Here is an 18,567-nt window from a genome sequence, read left to right on the forward strand (position 1 = left end):
ACACCCTCAAAAATACAAAGGAAATGCCCTCATTTACTCTTTCTACACCTTCCTCCGGCCTCATCATGAATAGCATAGAAAACTACGCGGCTAGTCACACGACAAACAAACAATGTAGAGTTGAGAAAATGCAATCACATCCCAAATCTAGAAGAGAAGTTGGGAGCTAAACTTTCTTGCACTTCAAGAAAATTGTTTTGATGTCTTAAATTTACAAGCTTTCTAAGTATTTTCACTTGTAGAGGTCGCATAAGGTTAGTTCACCCCTCCCAAACTTCTTAGCTTTCTAATATAATAAATAGCTCTCTATTCAAGCATCGAAATGCCAATTTTGAGTTATTCATAAGATGACAAACTATACTCAGTATAAATAGTATTGACCAAATACTACAACATCCCCACTAGGTATGAGTATATGCTCTCTCTCTCTCTCTCTCTCTCTCTCTCTCTCTCTCTCACACACACACACACACATGCACATATACAAAGCACACATTACAACAAAGGTCTATGCATTTGAGTTCCTCTCATGGCTCTAGAGGTGCTAAGGCAGGCCCACCCACAATGAAGCCTAGCATGTTGTGACCTACCACATCCCAAAATGTATGCTTCACCTCAATTGTTCTTACAAAACCGTCTGAGACATCTATTCACATGACTCCCGAGTCAAATGGCCGTTTTGCAAACTTTATCCAGAAAACTTTTGATGACATGGTCCAAATATACCTAGTTGCTTTTAAAGCTTTTGCAAGCAATAAAACTACCTTCCAAATGAAGGGTCACGTTTTGAGATAAACTTAAGTCTCACTTGTTTGGACAAACAATTTGAACAGTAGAGTCTTATGAGTCCTTTGTAGATAATGGAACATTCCATTGTCCTTTGTAGACAATGAAATACACCAGTAGTCTTACATGGTCATAACATTTTCATCATGAGCAGGAAATAGCTAAACCCCTTCTTATCCATCAATAGCTATTTTTGCCCATAAAAAATTTTATACACATAAAAATCTTTTGAGGAGTGTCTTATGTGCCAGTTTCACCAGACTCCTTCAAAATGCAAAACTAACAAAACAAGGTGATGTAAATGCTCACCAAAGAATAGGAAAAGTTGTCTCATTTTTCATCCTCAATAAATATACTGAGTAAGAATGTGTCTTGACTTGAGAGAAATTAACTTCCACTCTACAACCAGCCATTGCATGTTGTATCAACAACTAAAGAATTGCATGGGCATTGAACTTTTTAATGCAACTATGATCCCATTGTACTTATCGTAATTTCCAACTCTCACCACAAGCATGGGAGCTTTGAGACCAAGCATCTTCAAAACGCTGCTTGGTGCCTGTTGAAATCTTTCTCTCTTTCTCTGGTGATATGTTCCACACCTACTCTATGATCCATAGCCGAGTCTCGCTTTTGGTTTATCTAGTCGTTAATATCCACAGTGCTGCTATCTATCTTACCGAACCCCAAAAGGTGAAATGATACCTTTCTGAGCAATTGAAAGCATAACCTTTGCAAAAGAAACTAAATGATGCATAAGTTTGTGTAGAACTTTGATTCACTTGATCATTGGCAGCAACTCCTCCATGACTACCTCAGCGTGCTTTAAGATGCATGTCACAAGCACAAGCACAAGCTAGCACCTAGGGCTACACATCATCAAAGGTCCACGATGAGCTTTGCAAATCCACCACGATGAAAGAAAACACAAAAGGTTCATAAATAACTGCCTCCACTAAGCAAACACTATCTTTTCAAAAGCAGATGAGTCTCACAGTTGTGGAAGCAAGAGCGGAAGATGCTTGCAAAGCAGGGAGAGGGTCAAGAGGCAATCAACTTGCCGATCGGTGTCAAAGGAAGTATTGAAGGGCGCCATCACCGTCCTCTTAACTTACTTGTACCCCACAGCTTGGTTGAGGCTCTCCCTCAGTTCAAGCTTCCCCACGTGCGCATTGAGCCGCACATAGCTCATCACCATTCCAAAGAATGCCTTAGTTGGTAGACAGTAGAGGATTGCCTTGCCAGGCCTCCGCTCTTGCTTATCGGCACCGCCAGTGGTGGACCCCTTTTCTCATGTTGGCCATCCCCCATTACCCCCCTAGCTATGGCACCCTTGAACTCCCTGCAACATGTGTAGTTCCCGCCAGGACGTTGGCAGTTGAGCAATGGATATGGAACAGCCGTTCTTTTGATGTAGAGGCTGAGGGTGGCTTGAGTGAGCATAGCTACACATCGGGGGTCGCGATGGAGCTACGCTGCAGGTATAGCAGGAGATGACGATGGGGTAGGGAAGACAGATAATAGAAGAAGAGCATCTTCGGTTGGCACTGCTACAGGACACAGAAGCACGAGACGGAGCAGATATCGACTTTGGCAAGGCCAAGAATACAAATATGAATGGCCCTAAAAGTTTAAATCCTTTCGTTACAACGAACATCCCCGCACACGGGACATTTTGCCACTTGAAGGACTATGTAAATGTCCCATATTAGAGCCAAGTCGCACAGAGGAGGCATTTGGCATGAAAGACGTTGCACCCAGGGACATCCCAGTGAAAGATTAATTTTTTTGGCGAGTATTGAGCTCAGGTTATGACTTCTCATTGGCGAGATGTATTCAAGAAATAGGAAGATGATTTCTTCTACGAAAAAATAGCTTAACGCCTACCTTTTTTGCCTTGCTAGTGAAACTGCAAGAGGGTTTCTAGATTAGAATGTGCATTCTCTTAAGATATTAAACCCCTTCACCCTACTCCCCACTCGCACAAGGTGTGACTCAGCTCTTAGGTCAGACTACATCAGTTTTTCTAGATTAGAATGTGCATTCTTAAGATATTAAACCCCTTCACCCTACTCCCCACTCGCACGAGGTGTGACTCAGCTCTTAGGTCAGACTACGTCAGTTCACCCCTGAGAATAAGGTTGATTTTTATATATTAAGGGAGATCGCTGGTGCTATATGTTGTGACAACAATGCATGCATCGGGGGGGGGGGGGGAGAGAGAGAGAGAGAGAGAGAGAGAGAGAGAGAGAGAGGACAATCCTAGGGAGTGGTGGAGTTCTGCAATCATTGGAGCAAGAATAGATCCCTTGCTACTTAAAATGGTTAGTGGTAGTTGTGCGACTAGCCCAAAGAAGCATAATGGAATTTAGACCCAACAACCCTACCACTTAAAGGCCAATATGCCTTTAAGCAAGCTATGTACATATTTACATTTTTTCTTAAGTCCTGATCCCTTAAGCACTCAACAATGTGCAAAGTTCTCAAAGGGTGGACCTTTGGTCTTTAGATCAAAAAGGTTGTCATTTGTGTGAACGTTGACAAGCTCTCAATGGCCCCATTCTGAATCTCCTCAGAAATGGTGATGCCTTACATCAATGAAGTGATACATCAATGTTCTTCTGATATGCATGAAACACCCTAGTTGGATAGCACTCTTTCACAGTAAGTTGAATCAATGCCCAAATATCCCACTAAATGAGTAATCCATGTAGCTTCCTTGCTAGCATTTGACACAGTAATATACTCCTATTCAATGGTAGACTTAGATGTACATTCTTGTAAACAAGATCTCCATGAAATTAAACCACTAAATGTTAATGCATAGCTTAACATAGACTTTTTGTTGTTCACATTCCCTGCATAACTTGCATCCACATTTGCTAATCCACATAGAGAATCAACATGAAGAGACTACCGTATCATGTCTTCATCCAAAGGCAGTGATCAATTTTTTTCTTCCTATACCTTTAGACTTTATTAAAAGCATCAAACTTATGTTACTAATTCTTTGTTGCCTAGTTCAAACTATGTATGGTTCTCTGACGCTTACACACCAACTTCTAATTGCCTTGTTCAACAAAACTCTTTGGATGTATTATGTAAATTTCATCATGAAGATTACCATGTGGAACATTATCTTAACATCCATTTAGGACGAATCCATGTTCTATTTGGAATTCAAAGCAATAACTTGTCTGCACAATAATCATTCTGAAAATTGGAGAAAAAACCTTATCAAATTATAACCCATATTTCTACTTTAAACCTTTGGCAACCAATCTTGCATTTTGTGCATGCTTCACATCATTTTGTGTGATCTTTAGCTCGTAGACCATTTACACGGCAAAGCATTCATCTCTTTTGGAAAAAGTACAAAGGCCCAATTTTGATTCTCTTGTAAATGGTCTAACATTGGTTTCTAGCACACTCCTACTTAAGCTCATTATCTTGTAACATAATTATAGAGCTCAATCCCAAAAATAATATCTATCCTAACGGGATTCTCTTTACAAATCCTCTATATGGTGTGTGTCAAAGCCTAATGCAAAAACACTTTACGCATTTTTTTCCATTGGAATAAAACTACCCCTCTTTTTGCATAAACTTGTAACTTAGTTTGAAAATTGAATTACAATGCCCCTCTTGTAATGTAGATATGTAACCAATATGAGTTATAATATACCCTCCTGTTGAGTGCACGTGATACACCTACATACCAAGGTGCCCCCCCCCCCCCCCCCCCCCCCTCCCTCTCCTCTCCATCTCACCATCTTCTTCATAGCCAAGAATAGCACACTTCTATCACTTAGGTGCAAGAGTTTTTATAAGGTCCATTTTAACATGCATAAAGGTTTCAGATTCAGAGACTTTGAAGTGGTAATTTGAACCACTTCAAGTTTCTTCTAGAACACCACCATCGAGTTCCTTAATTGGTGTCTTATTATCCAACACAAATTGTGGTTTTCATAGTTTTAGCCTTGGAAGATTTTCAAAACTTAGAATGAGAACATATACCAAAATTTCTCTTCAATCAAGTGATTCATCCTCTCAATAATTTCAAATTGGGCAAGAGTATGAGGATCATTGAGCTCTCTCTTAATGCTATGTGTTCACAAAACCATTGGAATTCTTGTGAGACATATTGTCCACTATTATCATTCTTGAAGCACTTATGATAATGATACTATTGTGAATAAGGTTCATCTTATAGAAAAAAGATCAATTTGAGGATAGAGGTAGCGATGTTGCTTCTCTTTTGGATGAGTTCAACAACATCTTCAGTCAATTACAAGCTCAAAAATTGAAATTAGTTCAAGAATTGACAGCTATATGTGTGTTATGCTCATTATGTTCTTCATGGGATACATATGTAATTGTTTTCAATAATTATACACCTATTGATGCACCCTAAACTTTGATGATGTAGTCAGGGCAACCCTCACTATTGTTCAAGGTAGAAACAGTTTAGGGGAAGTCACACGAGCATAATAGATCTCATTGATATCACGATAAGTCTTGTGATAAGTATTCACTATAAGAAGAAGGGTCACATCAAGAAGAATTGTTGTAAGAGAAAAGAAGAGAAGGACCCCGGGAGGTCACCTAGTAAAAATGTAACCTATCACGTGAGTTCAACAGAAGGGTATTTAAAGTTCTTGAAACTTATAGAAATATATATACAGAAGGGCGTTATTTTTTCAAATTTGAAAAAAACTTATAGATTTTAAAAGAAAAGGGTACATTATACTCCTAATAAAATTCATAGATAAGAGGTTTTACAAACATGTCTTGAATGCACGTGATATGGTAGTTTTACACATAGTGAACCCCTCGAGGAGAAGGAGAAGAAAAATCATGTGAGCATGGTAAAAAATAGGACAAGGGCAAGACTAAGATAGAGGAAATCAATGTTTTCACTAGTTAAGATGGTAATATTCTATTTTCCTCCTTTACTCGCGTGTTTTTTATGATCAAAGATAGCTCTCACCCAAATTCAAGACATAAGACTTTTGGTGGTGGAATTCCATAAGAATCAAGGAGTGGACAAAATCCATCATATGATCATTTGAAGGTCTTTGGTTGTGAGGCATCTTTTCATGTATCCAAGGAGCTTAGAAAGAATCTATAGCCAAATTCTACAAAGTGCGCTTCCATTGGCTATGGGAAGGTTTATTTCTTAAAAGATCCAATCTCTCATAAGGTTATGTGTGTAGTGATGTGAAATTCAATGAGAATAAATTCACAAGAACCCTTCCAAATAGGTTGAGGTGAGGAAGGTTATTTTTTACGTGTTCATGTGCCACAAGGTGATTTAAGTGTCCAAAGTGATGCTCCAAGTAGCTTTGACTACACAAAAACTAGTGGAAGTACATCCAGTAATGTTAAAATGCTAATGGCACTATTGATTTATCATGTAGAGCCTATTGCATTAAGCAAGGAAATGCAAGTTTTGAAGCTTCCTAAGAGGATTGTGGTGAGCCTAGATTACATTATGTTGACAAATTGTAGTGAGCCTTCCTACTATTGTGAGGCTATGTCACAAGATGACAAGATTAAGTGGAAGAGTCTTGTAAAATCAAAAACGGATTCCTTGGAGAAGAATTAGACTTGGGACTTAGTACCTTTGCAAAAAGGAAAAATGTTTTGCCGTGTAACTAGGTCTACAAGTTGAAGATTACATCCAATGATGAAAGCCAAAGCACAAGGGTTGATTGGTTGCCAAAAAGGTTTCATGAAAAATTAGGGCATAGATTTTGACAATTTTTTTTCTCCACAATTGTCAGAATGAATATCTTACAGACAATATTTTCTTTGCTTGTCAAAGAGGACAAGGAATTAGTTCACATAGATGTTAAGGCAACATTCCTTTTAGGTGATGAAATTTACATACAACATCTTCAGGGTTTTGTTGTAAAGGGAAAAGGGAAGTTAGTGTTAGGCTTAAGAGAATGTTTTATGGTTTGAAGAACACACCACAAGAATGGTAGTATAATTTTGGTGCATTTTATGAAGTCTCAAGGGTACATGTGGAGAAAAATTGATCATTTCCTCCACACAAAGAAAGCTACAGATGATGGTCATTTAATCTTGTGGGAACAACAATCTTGAGGTAGATGCTATTGAAGGCAAAGTTTCATGTAACTTTTGCACAAATAATTTGGGTGAACCAAACCGTATTCTTGGCATACTCTTTATGCGAGATAGGTCCAACAAGGTTCTTTGCTCCATTGCCTCCATATGCAAAATTGAGTCAAGAGGATTGTTCCAAATTTGATGAGAAAAGGGATCATATGGACAAGATACCTTATGCATCTATTGTTGGTTTTTTATGAATGCCATGGGTAGGAATCATGCAGAAATTGCATTTGCAATTCAACGAGAGTTGTTAGCTTATTTATATGAATACTGGTAAAAAGCATTGGAGGTAGAGAAAGGTGTGATGAAACATTTGAACGGTAGAAAAGAGTTTTACATTTTATTTGGAGGCAAAGACATATGTGTAGTTGGCTACACAGATGTAGATCATGCAGGGAATGTGGACAATAGGAATTCTACATCATGCTCATTTTTACAGAGTGGTAAAGTTTTACAGAGATCTTGTTTGCAAGATTATATGTCCCAATCTACCACAAAAGTGGAGTATGTTTGTGGGTTAGATGCCAACAAAAGGAAGATATATGGCTTAGTAGTCTAGTGACCATTCTCTTCAATCTTTACACTATAAAGGCCACCTAAATTTTGACAAATAGGGGTGTCAAAAGACTAGGAAAATTGGACCAAATAAAAGTCAAAGAAAAGAGAAATGGTCTAAAATGCATATGCATGGTGAATTTGACCATACAAGCATGACATGCAAACTAGGATGCCACCATCTGTTGATGGAATATCTCCAACAGCTCATCGTGATCTTGTTTGCAAGATTGTACATCTCACTCTCTTCTATAAAGTGTAGAAACTTGTTACATCAAATACCAACATAAAGAAGTTGTATGGCTTCCTCATCTATTGGGATATTTGGGCATTAGTGAAGAAGTTCCAATTTTGCATTGTGATATTAGAGTGCTATCTAGCTATCACTAAATCCAATGTTTCATGTGAAGATATAGCTGATTTGATGTGAGGTCTCACTTCATTTGTGAGGTGCTTGAGGACCCCATTGAGCTTGTCAAAACTCATATAGCCAAAGTTCTATCCTCCTAGAAGTTTGAACACGATTTCTTATGGGTGTTGAGTATAGATCAAGACCCTACATAATGGCACATTGGACTTTAAGTGGAATGTTGTTAGGTATAAAGGCCAATGGCCTATCAACTGCCGATATCCGATTAACCGCCCAAACTAACCAACTAAACAATCTTTTTATCTAGTGTAGAGTAAGGGAGCTCCATCATACGCTACAGTGATTGCAAGAGGTTTCTCCATTGTACAATGGATGTGCTCTCTCTCTCTCTCTCTCTCTCTCTCTCTCTCTCTCTCTCTCTCTCTCTCTCTCTCTCTCTCTCTCTCTCAGTGTTATTCAGGGAGGAGTTGCAACCATTGATACACATAGCTCGCACGGATGAGCAAGCTAGGTACATGTGGGTGAGATAGAGAGCGGAGACAGGCAGATATCTTTACATTGCTATTTGCTACTTTCCCCCGAGTATGTCAGTGTATGCACCATCCAAAGGACAATCCCCCTTTTCTATTTTGGATGATGACATCTGGGAGTTCTCTAGAGATGGTGATATCATCATTCTAGGGGATTTCAATGCTAGGACTGCTCATTGTTATATGCTGATGATATTGTGTTGATCTCTGACTCTCAAGAGGGGATGGAACGTCACTTGGATGCTTTGCATAGCTTTGCCCATGAAAGTGGTTTGTATTTCAACCTTGGTAAAACCAAGGTCATGGTATTTAATACCACCCCACAGTGGATCAAGAGGTCAGCGCTCGCATTCACATACAGCCAGGAGACAGTGGAGTATACAGATGCTTACACCTACCTTGGAGTGGTTTGTAGTGGACCAGCATTTTCATTGAGAAGAGCAGCAGAGACTAGATTGACCAGAGCCCATGCAGCATTGGGTAGATTGCAGAGGATGTGTTCACATGTTCAATTTCAGGAGCTTCGGACGAAGCTCTGGCTCTTTGACACCTTGGTGGCTTCTGCATTTCTCTATGGAGTTGAGATTTGGGGACCTTCATTGGACCATCATGGGAGGACAGGTCACACTTATGGATGGGGGGACATGGAGAAGCCACTAGTCTCTATGATCTCACGGCTCATTAGAGCCAAGGCTTCAGTACCACGTGCCATTGTACGAGCAGAGCTACCTGCCCCCCCACTAGTGGTTGAGGCGCTCACCAGATCAGTCTCCTTCATATACCGCATCTGGGAACTTCCCAGAAACAGATATGCCCGCCTTGCACTTGAGTCCTCTCGATAGTTAGCCATGCAGGGAGATACAGCATGATGGTATGGGGAGATGACATCATGGTTTCAGGTGCATGGGTTCAGCATAGACATACTGCCCCCCTTTGAGTACTCACTGGATTGCACCCTCTCTGACTCTCACACAGTCCGAGATCACCAGGCTCATCCGCCAGGACATGACTCAGCTAGACACTAGGAGGACATGGATACAGCCAACACAAGAGCTGGGCATGAAGATGACTTTCTACAGAGAGCATCTTCTCCAGCTTACGGAGGACGGTTTTGTGACGAGATCCAGATACATGGACACCCACTTGTCTCATGGGATACGATGTGCTATTGGCCAGATGCCCACATCTTCACACGAGCTACGGATCGAGACTAGGAGATACAGCAGAGTACGAGTAGAGGCCAGGACATGCCTCCTATGTGACCTGGAGCCTAAGACAGAGTTGCACTACACATGCCACTACCCGGTCTACTACGAGATATGCGGCTGCTTCCACTGCTTGTTCAGAGAGGGCTTCGGACCACTCTCTAGAGTCATGCGGTACGAGGATCAAATATGCTTGGGTCTGGTTTTGCTCGAGCTACGCAGATAGAGAGAGAGCCTGATGAGAGGAGAGGCCAGACAATCTCAGAGATAGATCACAGACTTCTTTAGAGCAGCACCCGGAGGAGCTACTACCACAGGAGAGCTTGCCGCCTCACACCAAAGGCACACTGATTGATCGAGCGAACGAGCTAGGGAGATCCAGACGCCCACGACTGCGGAGGACTACACAACATTGACGGAGGCTGCATCAGAGGATTCGGATCACTTTGGCCCAACATGCACGGTGCCCGGTCAGGCTATTGACCATGGAGGAGATTGATGAAATCCGCCAGCGACGACCGATGCTGGATCTTTTGTGATTTGTGATTTAGCTATCCCACCTAGTTGCTTAGATCACACCTAGCTGTATCAGATTCCATAGCATTTTATTTTGTCATTTTGTTACTCTGACTTTGTATCAGATCCACCACATTGTAACTTTCTGGTCTCATAGGTCATTCTGGCCGAAGACGTTATTATAACATTTCATTTCTCACTCTCTCTCTCTCTCTCTCTCTCTCTCTCTCTCTCTCTCTCTCTCTCTCTCTCTCTCTCTCTCTCTCTCTCTCTCTCTCGCTACGCTGCGAGACAGGACGTTGGGGCACTGGCGAGGAGTGTCATCGACTTTGCACCTTATGCCCTCGTCAAGTGCGAGAGAGTGAGTACCACACACTACTTGAGTGCTCAGCTTTTGACCACATTAGGTCCTCTTTTCCCCATATATTCAGCCATGAGCTCTCCCTACATACCTTCCTCTCCCAACCACGATGTGGACTCTCTATTGCGACGCTCATTTCAGCCATTTTTTAGCATCGAGAGTCACTTATGAACTCCACTCACACCACGTGACATGTTCATTTGGTCCCATAGGTCATATTTGACCTCCCAGGACGATAATAGAACTATCTATCTATCTATCTATCTCTCTCTCTCTCTCTCTCTCTCTCTCTCTCTCTCTCTCTCTCTCTCTCTCTCTCTCTCTCCCCAGACTTCTTTAGAGCGGACACAGGACAGCCGCAAGAGCCACCCCCACAGCAGAGCTCCCCCTCGTCTCACACCAGAGGTACACTGATTGACCGAGCGATTGAACTGGGGAACCTAGGCGCCCGCATGCGAAGAACTACACAGCATCGACAGAGGCTACGACAGAAAATTCGGAGCACGCTAGCCAGGCATGCACGACGCCCGATCAGACTACTAACCATGGAGGAAATTGATGAGATTCGCCAACGACTGATGCTAGATCTCTTGTGATTCAGCTATCCCAACAAGCCGCCCATTTTTTGCTTAGTTTTTGCTTGACTCACATCAACCAACTTAGGACCCCATAGTATATATCTTTGTTTTGTACTGTTGTTAGGTTATTTTGTTACTCTGACTTTGTATCGATCCACCACTTTGTAACTTTCGGGTCTCATAGGTCATTATGGCCTTTTGAAGATGTTAATATAACATTTCATTTCTCTCTATGTGCATGTGCAAATATCTGTGTGCCACACTTCTAATCCCAAGCTTAAGCACCATCCCTTATGGAAATGATGCAAAGGAAAATTAGACACCACTCAATCACAAAGTACTATATTGAGACAATCAAGCACACTTCAATGTCAACATCCATACACTAAAAGAACTATGAGAGATACAAGAGACGCCATGAGTAGAAAAAAATACACAAGATTGATGAGGAACACCATGAATGGAAAAGAAGCATCCCTGGCATGAAGATGTCAATTTAGAGGCATAAGACATCTTGGAGGTAAAAGAGTACAACAGGACTGTGAATGTGTTACTTCACAAGCATAAGAGGTCTTGGAAGAGGCAAAAGAGTAGAATTGGACTAAATAAATAGAAATGAAAGCTTTTTTCATCGCAAAAGGCCTGTGCTTTTACTAGACATTATTTTTTACACTTTTTGCACAATACTGCACCGTAGGGTTTACATTTAGAGAACACACTTTGATTATAAGTGGCCCAAGTGGTGAAATAGACATAGTCTCATAAATCTCATTACAAAGAAAACCATAATAACTTTCTTCCAAAATCCTTGGCTTCTTACAAAAATACTCTGAAACAATGGCAATAATTGCCAAAAGCAAGTAGATGTCTTTTCTACAATGATTACCAAAGTCGTTAAGTCTTTATCTCTTGTTCAATTGTGCAATCTTGTTGCCTTGCTCTCCAATCCTTAATCTTGCATTCCTTTCATACACAAAGTATTTCAGGATGTTGCATGTTTGTAACCAACACTTGACTTGTTATAAAGAAAGAAACTGATTTGTAATTGAGTAGTCCATTGTTGTCATCTTCTATAGGCTGCAAGAGTGTGCTTTGCTATGAAACTGATGGATGAGATGCACTTCTAGCATCAATAAGAAATAGAGGTCCATTACATGGAGGGTCTGTGTGCTTGTCCATTGGACCTCATAATGGTTTTCTTCCTTGTTGAAAAAAAAGGCATATCCTTTCATTTGCATTTGGAATGGCTCATATGCTACATTTAGTCTATGTAGAGATGGATTTTTTCTTCTCACAATCTACATTATGAGGCTCACATGGACTAGGATGGTGATTATGTTTTCCCATGATGAATATGCACGGTTTGTTATGGAAATTTAGAATAAGGATAGTGTACTATGTAGAGACAAAGCAACTCGTTGAGCTAAAAGCGATAGATTGCGTGTCAAATTTTATTTACTTTTTGAGCTCATGCTCCCTCCAGATGTCAAGAGGAAATGGTATCATCAATGTCTACCATGCTCATGAAAAGAAAGACACCTTGTACTTTTCCAACTCAAACTTACGGAAGGATTATCTCACTTCCTGACATATTCTCATAAGAGAAGTTTGGGGGGTAAAGAAGACTAGAGATCAGATAGGGCATCCTGACATAATGGATTGAGCAAGGCTAGTTCCTTGATTTCAAGGCTCCAAACCTGGCAGACAAATCATCATAATCAGGGAGTTTTGGGTGAACATGAGGGGCTGCCTGTGCTGAGAAGTGCTCATTGTGTGCAAGAGTTGGGGGAGGTCGCTGAGGTGGTGGCCCTACACCATTTCCTTTCCTAGCTGAGCCTCTGGACTGCCTTGCTGTCTCATGATAATGGAACCCATTATCATCATCATCGTGCACATGGGTCCCACTGCTTCGATGGATATCGCTCCCAAATCCTGCCTGCCTACTGTTTGGATAACCATCAACTCTGCCCCCTCTCTGCAAAGGAGGAGAATCAGACCTCTCTGTTGAGTCTGATTCATCCTCATCACTTGAAAAAGCGTCCACCACTGCTTGCTTTCTATTCCCCCCAGTTTGCATCCTCGAGTATCTCTGTCTGTCCTCCGGATATTCATCAAAAACAGGTTTAGCAAAGCCTGCTTCACGCCCATCATGTGAGTCTGATCTTGCTCGATTCAAGTGGGCATCGAAAGAATCCATTCGTATTTTGAAGTAGTCACTTGTGGCGGGCGAGACGTTTTCCTGCATTGTTGTTTCTTTTCGGGAGTCATCTTCATCGCTGGCAGAGCTAGACTCTGGTGTGCTTCTGTTTGATATTTTGTTGCTGGGCATACGTGTGAAATTTTCTTTCGCAAGAGAAGCTACGGCAATTGCAGCCGCGGCTGCACGTTCGGCTGATAAAGCTGCTGCACGGGCTGCATCAGCTGCATCTTTGTAGCTTTCTTCTCTCTTTGGTCCTGCAAAGGTGCAAAGGTAAATAATATACATGCTGGCCAATATATGAATTGTAAGTTCCAGGCTTTAAGAAACTTTACCAGATTCCTGAGTATTTTTTTTGTGTTTTGGTGAAAAGGACTGTCTATGGCAACCAGATGGTGGATCTGGTGGTGAAAAGGACTGTCTATGGCAACCAGATGGCGGATCTGGTAATGTGAAAGGTGCGCTTACTTCATCATTCTGCACAATAAAAAAACAAAGTTAACTCGAAAATACGCTTTGCAGAAAAAGCGACAAAAGCGTGTACTCTGATTCTTAGCCCCATAATATTGAACATTGAAGAGTTGTAGCATGTGCATGCATCCAAACAGGTGTGCATGTGTGTGTGACCGAGCGCATGTGGACACGGATGTGCAAGCAATAATCAGCCAGTGCACATTCCTCTATTACAGAAAGTGCAGGTTATAGAATCATGGCAGTCATCCGCAAGACAACGTAATCATCACCTCCACATACATGGTATTTGACATCATCCTGACTGATGCCAATTAAGCTCACCTCCATTTCTTCATTTTCAACCAAGCTTGTGCTCAGATCTTTCAGAGGTGCTTGGAAACTCCCTTGGGTGGCTTTCATAAATCGATCTGGACCATCCTGAAAGATTTTGATGTTTATCAGATGACGGTCCTAAAGTATGAAAGTGAGCATAAAGCTCTACTAGTCCGGTTATGATGGGAGTGAGGTACAAGATCTGCAAATTGTATGTTATTGATAACAAAGACGAATGCTTCCAAGCCAAATGCAAAAGAAGAGCTTAAACTTCCTTTCATAAAAACATATTTCATTACTTGGTTATATATCAGATAAGTAAGAGCAATGTACAAGCAAATCTTCAGAAGGCTTGTGGAGCTCAGCTTCAAATTCTGCTGCATCCCAATCCACACCTTGTTCTTCAGCTATTTCCTTCATTAATTTCAATCTTACTTCGCCGGATGGTGCTCTCACTGACAGCTTTTCAATGACCTGGAGTACAAAGAAGGTATATTGAAGCACCAAACAAGTTTTGACACAACTAAATATGAGTGGACACAAAACTCATCAACGCATTGAGTATATATGGCACCAAAATTTTGAGCTGTTATTCTTAACATACCAGCCTGTTAACACCGCAATCAGGTCGTAGCTCAGCTGCCGCAGCCACAAAATCTTTGCCATATTTTACAGCAAAAACACTGCTTATATCCTGCAACTCTGGCAGATCAGCACATCGCGGGGCAGCAAAAATCAGACTTGCAATTGCCTCCCGTAAATCTATGGGGCATTGTCTAATAAATAAAACAAAGAAACAAGAAACTGTCATTAAAGGTAAGAAACAAGAACCTGTCATAAACAAGTATGTCCTCTATGCAAAGCTTCCAAAATTTTCATGAACACTATTCTATGAATTCCCCTTTTATATAAACCTAGATAAACTCAAGGAAAGCCCGTATTCATTTATGAGGCTAGCCTAGCGGTAGTCATCCACAAGAAAATATAACCATCACCTTCATCCTGCATAATACTTAGTAAATATTACTACAAGCCCGCTACATCATCACCACCCAAACACATACAAGTGCTTGCACGGCAAGCGAACACACACACACACGTGTGACACAAGCACGTATCAACACAAAGGTCTGCATACTGAGTTGCTTTCATGACTTTGGGGATGAAGGCAGAAACAGCCATGATGAAACCTAGAAACTAGACAAAGGCATAAAGCAGAAAGAATTGCTGACTTGCATTACTTTTGTGATTCGATTATTGGAAGGCGGACAACAAGCAATTCGCTGAACAGCTCTATAATTTCATATGCTGCCAAGATGTTTTGCTCTCTAAAGACATGCTCCACCTATTTCATAAAGAAAATTTTGCATCAGAGAGGTGGCTCCACAACAGCATTTAAAGCAAGAAAAGAGGATGACAGCTCAAAAAAATGAATATTTTCCCTCATGGCAGTGCAGCTAAAGACTACAAATTTTATCATTTCAACGAAGGGAAGCAAAACAAGCTTGTGCAACAACACATGTAATCTTTCAAAATATCAGGTGTATCTCACTATCAAAGAGCCAAAGGTAAAAGCTTAGATGTTCTGCTTCCAAGCACTTACCAAGGCATGCACATTGGAGACAGTTGACCCAGGGGGATCCATCCTCTCAAAAAATAGTCAGAACACATAATCAGGCAAAAGTGCAAACCTTCAAGCACAAGCACACTTGGTCGTTTTCGAATGTACAGCATAGTTGGGCCACACAAGAGGTACACAAATAAATCACCATAATCCACTCCTTCCTCTCATGATCAGAATATTAAGAGCCAAAGCTCCCCCACCATTGGCACCCAAGGATTGACAGACAAGCCTAACACCCACTGGCGCTTGAAACTGAAACATGAAGATAGTGGAGACCAACTTTGAGCATGGTCTCTTTCCCGAGTTTACTCTCAGGGATAGGTTTTCCCAAAGTTCTGACAACTTCTTCAAGGCATGAACGCATCCATATAGCTGTATGAACAGACTCATAATTAACAAGTGAGTACTGCATCTAGAAAGGATCACCATGTACAATATAACCATATTGTGATGGCTATATAAACTGCAAATCTCAAGACTTGCTTTCAGCAAGAATAAAATGTAAAGCATGACCAGCAAAAAGTTGTTGATTGCGCTCTTTGATGCACATTAGATAATGATTGTAGTAAAGCCTAGAAAGCTATCAAAGAAGCAAAATCATGATTAGAGGAGATAAAGCTCAGAGAATATGGATGCTTTTTCAACTTTTGCATGATGTAGGTTGAACCTGTGTTTTGCCTATCCGGGGTTATTCCTCCTTCCAAATGGACCATACAATCTCAAATCAATCATAGTTTGGCATGGTTCACAGTGATCAAATTAAAAACAGAAAGCAGGCAGATGTTAGAAATCTTGCATGGTCATACAAGGACTTGAAGGGAGTAGATCCATCGATTTGCAACACATCATCCCTCTCAAATGATGCCAAAGCACCCAAGCAGCACCCTTACACGTATAATGACACCTTCACTAAGAAGATAAGAGAAGAAATAGATAAGCCACTACTAAATAAACACTTACCCGGATGCGAGCTGTCAATTCTTGTTTAGCGTGGAGCAGTTGGCCAAGTTCTCGCCTCATATGTTTCACTTGCATGTCCCGCTTGTTCTTTAAGAGCTTGATTCGCGAGATGCCAAGCCTCAGTAATGTTTTGCTGCAGGAGCAAAATAGGTTGAAAGACAGGTTAGATGGAATGAAGGAATGAACTCACTAAACAGCTGAACATGTACAAAGTTGCTTTCAGCTCCAAATGGACCATCAAACTAATGCTTGGAAATCATGATACTTGTACACACACACACTATTTTTTTTTCCTTTAGAGGTAAATCTGACATTTGAAAGCTGCTGCTGGGTATTGAAGCGCACAGGCATGTCTACCTTGATGACTAGGTCACGATCCCATTTTCATTTTTCCTGGCATTGGACAGTTTCAGAATGGCACTCAGCAATCAGGTCTTCAATAATCCGTACATAGGGCAAGGTTCTGCATATTTATTGAAGGATTTACAAGTCTTGTTTGGCAGAGACTTTGTGCAATATTCTATAGAGAGAACATAAAGCATCCAACCGAAGCACCCATGCCACAATTTCTTTCTGTTGCAAAAATGATAGTCTTCTTCACTATCTTCTAGAGCATGAGTTTGCAGTTCAATGCATCAAACCGATGAGCACGCTGGAACCTAAGCTTGGATTAGACTCCATGAGACCGAATCATTCACAGATGCTGCAATTAGCCTCAGAGAATGGTTCCATTGCATGTGGAGACACATCAAAGACCTATCTTTCAAGGTTCAGTATGCATATTCACATCAGGGACGAGTACCCAACAAGCTAAGCGCGCGCGCGCACGCCCGCGCACAGAGAGAGGGAGAGAGAGGACCCCGGGGGGGGGGGGGGGGCGGCGGCCAATACCATTTTCCTGCGTTGAAGGACTTTCCAAACACCGAACGCAGCATGCTCGCGGCCTGTGAAGAGTGAAAGAGTGAAGCTGCTCCAAGCCTCCAACAAGCAACGGCCAAATGAGCTCTTCGAAAGAACAACGTTTTGCTTCAAAACTCTCAACGTAAAACCTTCTCAAAAACGACTATAGCAGTGTAGCACCCTCACTAGCCCACCCTCCACACTAAGGCCCGGTTCACATCGCGCGGCAGCAGCTCAGCTGCTACCCTGCGCTCGAATGAAAGCAGGCCAACTGGCGCTCAATATTGGTTCACATATGGTGGTAGAGAACGTGCCCTGCCCCCGCCACGTCGAGGTAGAACTTCGCTCAAATTGTGCCGACCCCCCCCCCCCCCTCGGAAATGGGTTCTTCCACCTCCACGTAGGCGTGGAGCCCGCCAAAGCAATAGTATTTTAACTCATTTGTGCAAATATAACCCTTTAATAAAAGGGTTTACGCTCTCTTCCACCTCCACCCCCCGTTCACATGGGGCGCTAGAAGAAATTTGTTCCGCCGGTATTACCACTCCCAGTGTGAACTAATGGGCGGAGGCAGAGTGGAATTGGCTACTCTTCTGCCTGGAAGAGAGTGTTTTGAGGAGGGATTTCCACCCTCCTGATGTGAACCCACCCTAGGGCTTGTTTATGTCCACCCAGACGTGTGTGAGATTGAAGTGGCAAACAAAGATTCGTCAAAGTTAAATAATACGGGGCAAACCACTCGCCCATTGTTGCTTCATAGAGGACATACTCATAAAGAATAGCGGAAAGCGCACTGATAGGAGTTGAGTTGTCGACGTTGCGCAGTAAACGAGGTCTCTTCACCAGCTGGGCTATGCCATTCGATGAGAAAACACATCAATAATTAAAGTTTCACTTATTATCCGCCTAGTGTGACAGAAAAAATGCCCAAAGTGTCTTTTTGGGCCCTGTCCGGCGCCCGCGTCTGAGAGGGGCCTAAGCCCTACGACTCAAACTGAGGACCAGTTGCCTTCCAACAATCTCAAGAAGGGCAACATCAGCAAGGAACACAACTTCTTTCA

General features: G+C 41.7%; 1 protein-coding gene across 3 annotated transcripts; it reads right to left on the reverse strand.

The window, feature by feature from the left end:
- Window positions 1–12,476: 12,476 nt before the first annotated feature.
- LOC147447117 (uncharacterized) lies at window positions 12,477–17,689 on the reverse strand. 3 transcript variants are annotated; one of them, XM_086523007.1, is made up of 8 exons: window positions 17,498–17,687; window positions 16,607–16,739; window positions 15,264–15,367; window positions 14,627–14,798; window positions 14,356–14,496; window positions 14,032–14,127; window positions 13,572–13,713; window positions 12,477–13,493 (listed from the first exon to the last, which is right to left on the reverse strand). In XM_086523007.1, exons 1-8 carry the CDS (start codon window positions 17,539–17,541, stop codon window positions 12,709–12,711), a joined length of 1,617 nt encoding a protein of 538 aa, XP_086379133.1. In that variant the 5' UTR covers window positions 17,542–17,687; the 3' UTR covers window positions 12,477–12,708. The 3 variants fall into 3 exon arrangements, with proteins under 3 accessions (XP_086379133.1, XP_086379134.1, XP_086379135.1); XM_086523008.1 differs by lacking the exon at window positions 17,498–17,687 and adding an exon at window positions 16,964–17,434; XM_086523009.1 differs by lacking the exon at window positions 15,264–15,367 and having other exon boundaries at window positions 14,627–14,716; window positions 17,498–17,689.
- Window positions 17,690–18,567: the final 878 nt, after the last annotated feature.

Source organism: Adiantum capillus-veneris, chromosome 11 (assembly GCF_014529385.1).
Source record: "Adiantum capillus-veneris isolate H3 chromosome 11, ASM1452938v2, whole genome shotgun sequence".
In the NCBI taxonomy this organism is placed as follows: domain Eukaryota; kingdom Viridiplantae; phylum Streptophyta; class Polypodiopsida; order Polypodiales; family Pteridaceae; genus Adiantum; species Adiantum capillus-veneris.

Excerpts from the sequence above, each read along its gene's own strand:
- LOC147447117 (XM_086523007.1), bottom strand. The coding sequence starts at position 17,541 with ATGCTGCGTTCGGTGTTTGGAAAGTCCTTCAACGCAGGAAAATG. Across the intron at positions 14,128-14,355 it reads AGCCTTCTGAAGATTTGCTT|GATGGTCCAGATCGATTTAT; the intron begins GTACATTGCTCT and ends AAAATCTTTCAG. Across the intron at positions 13,494-13,571 it reads AAAAAATACTCAGGAATCTG|GACCAAAGAGAGAAGAAAGC; the intron begins GTAAAGTTTCTT and ends GCACCTTTGCAG.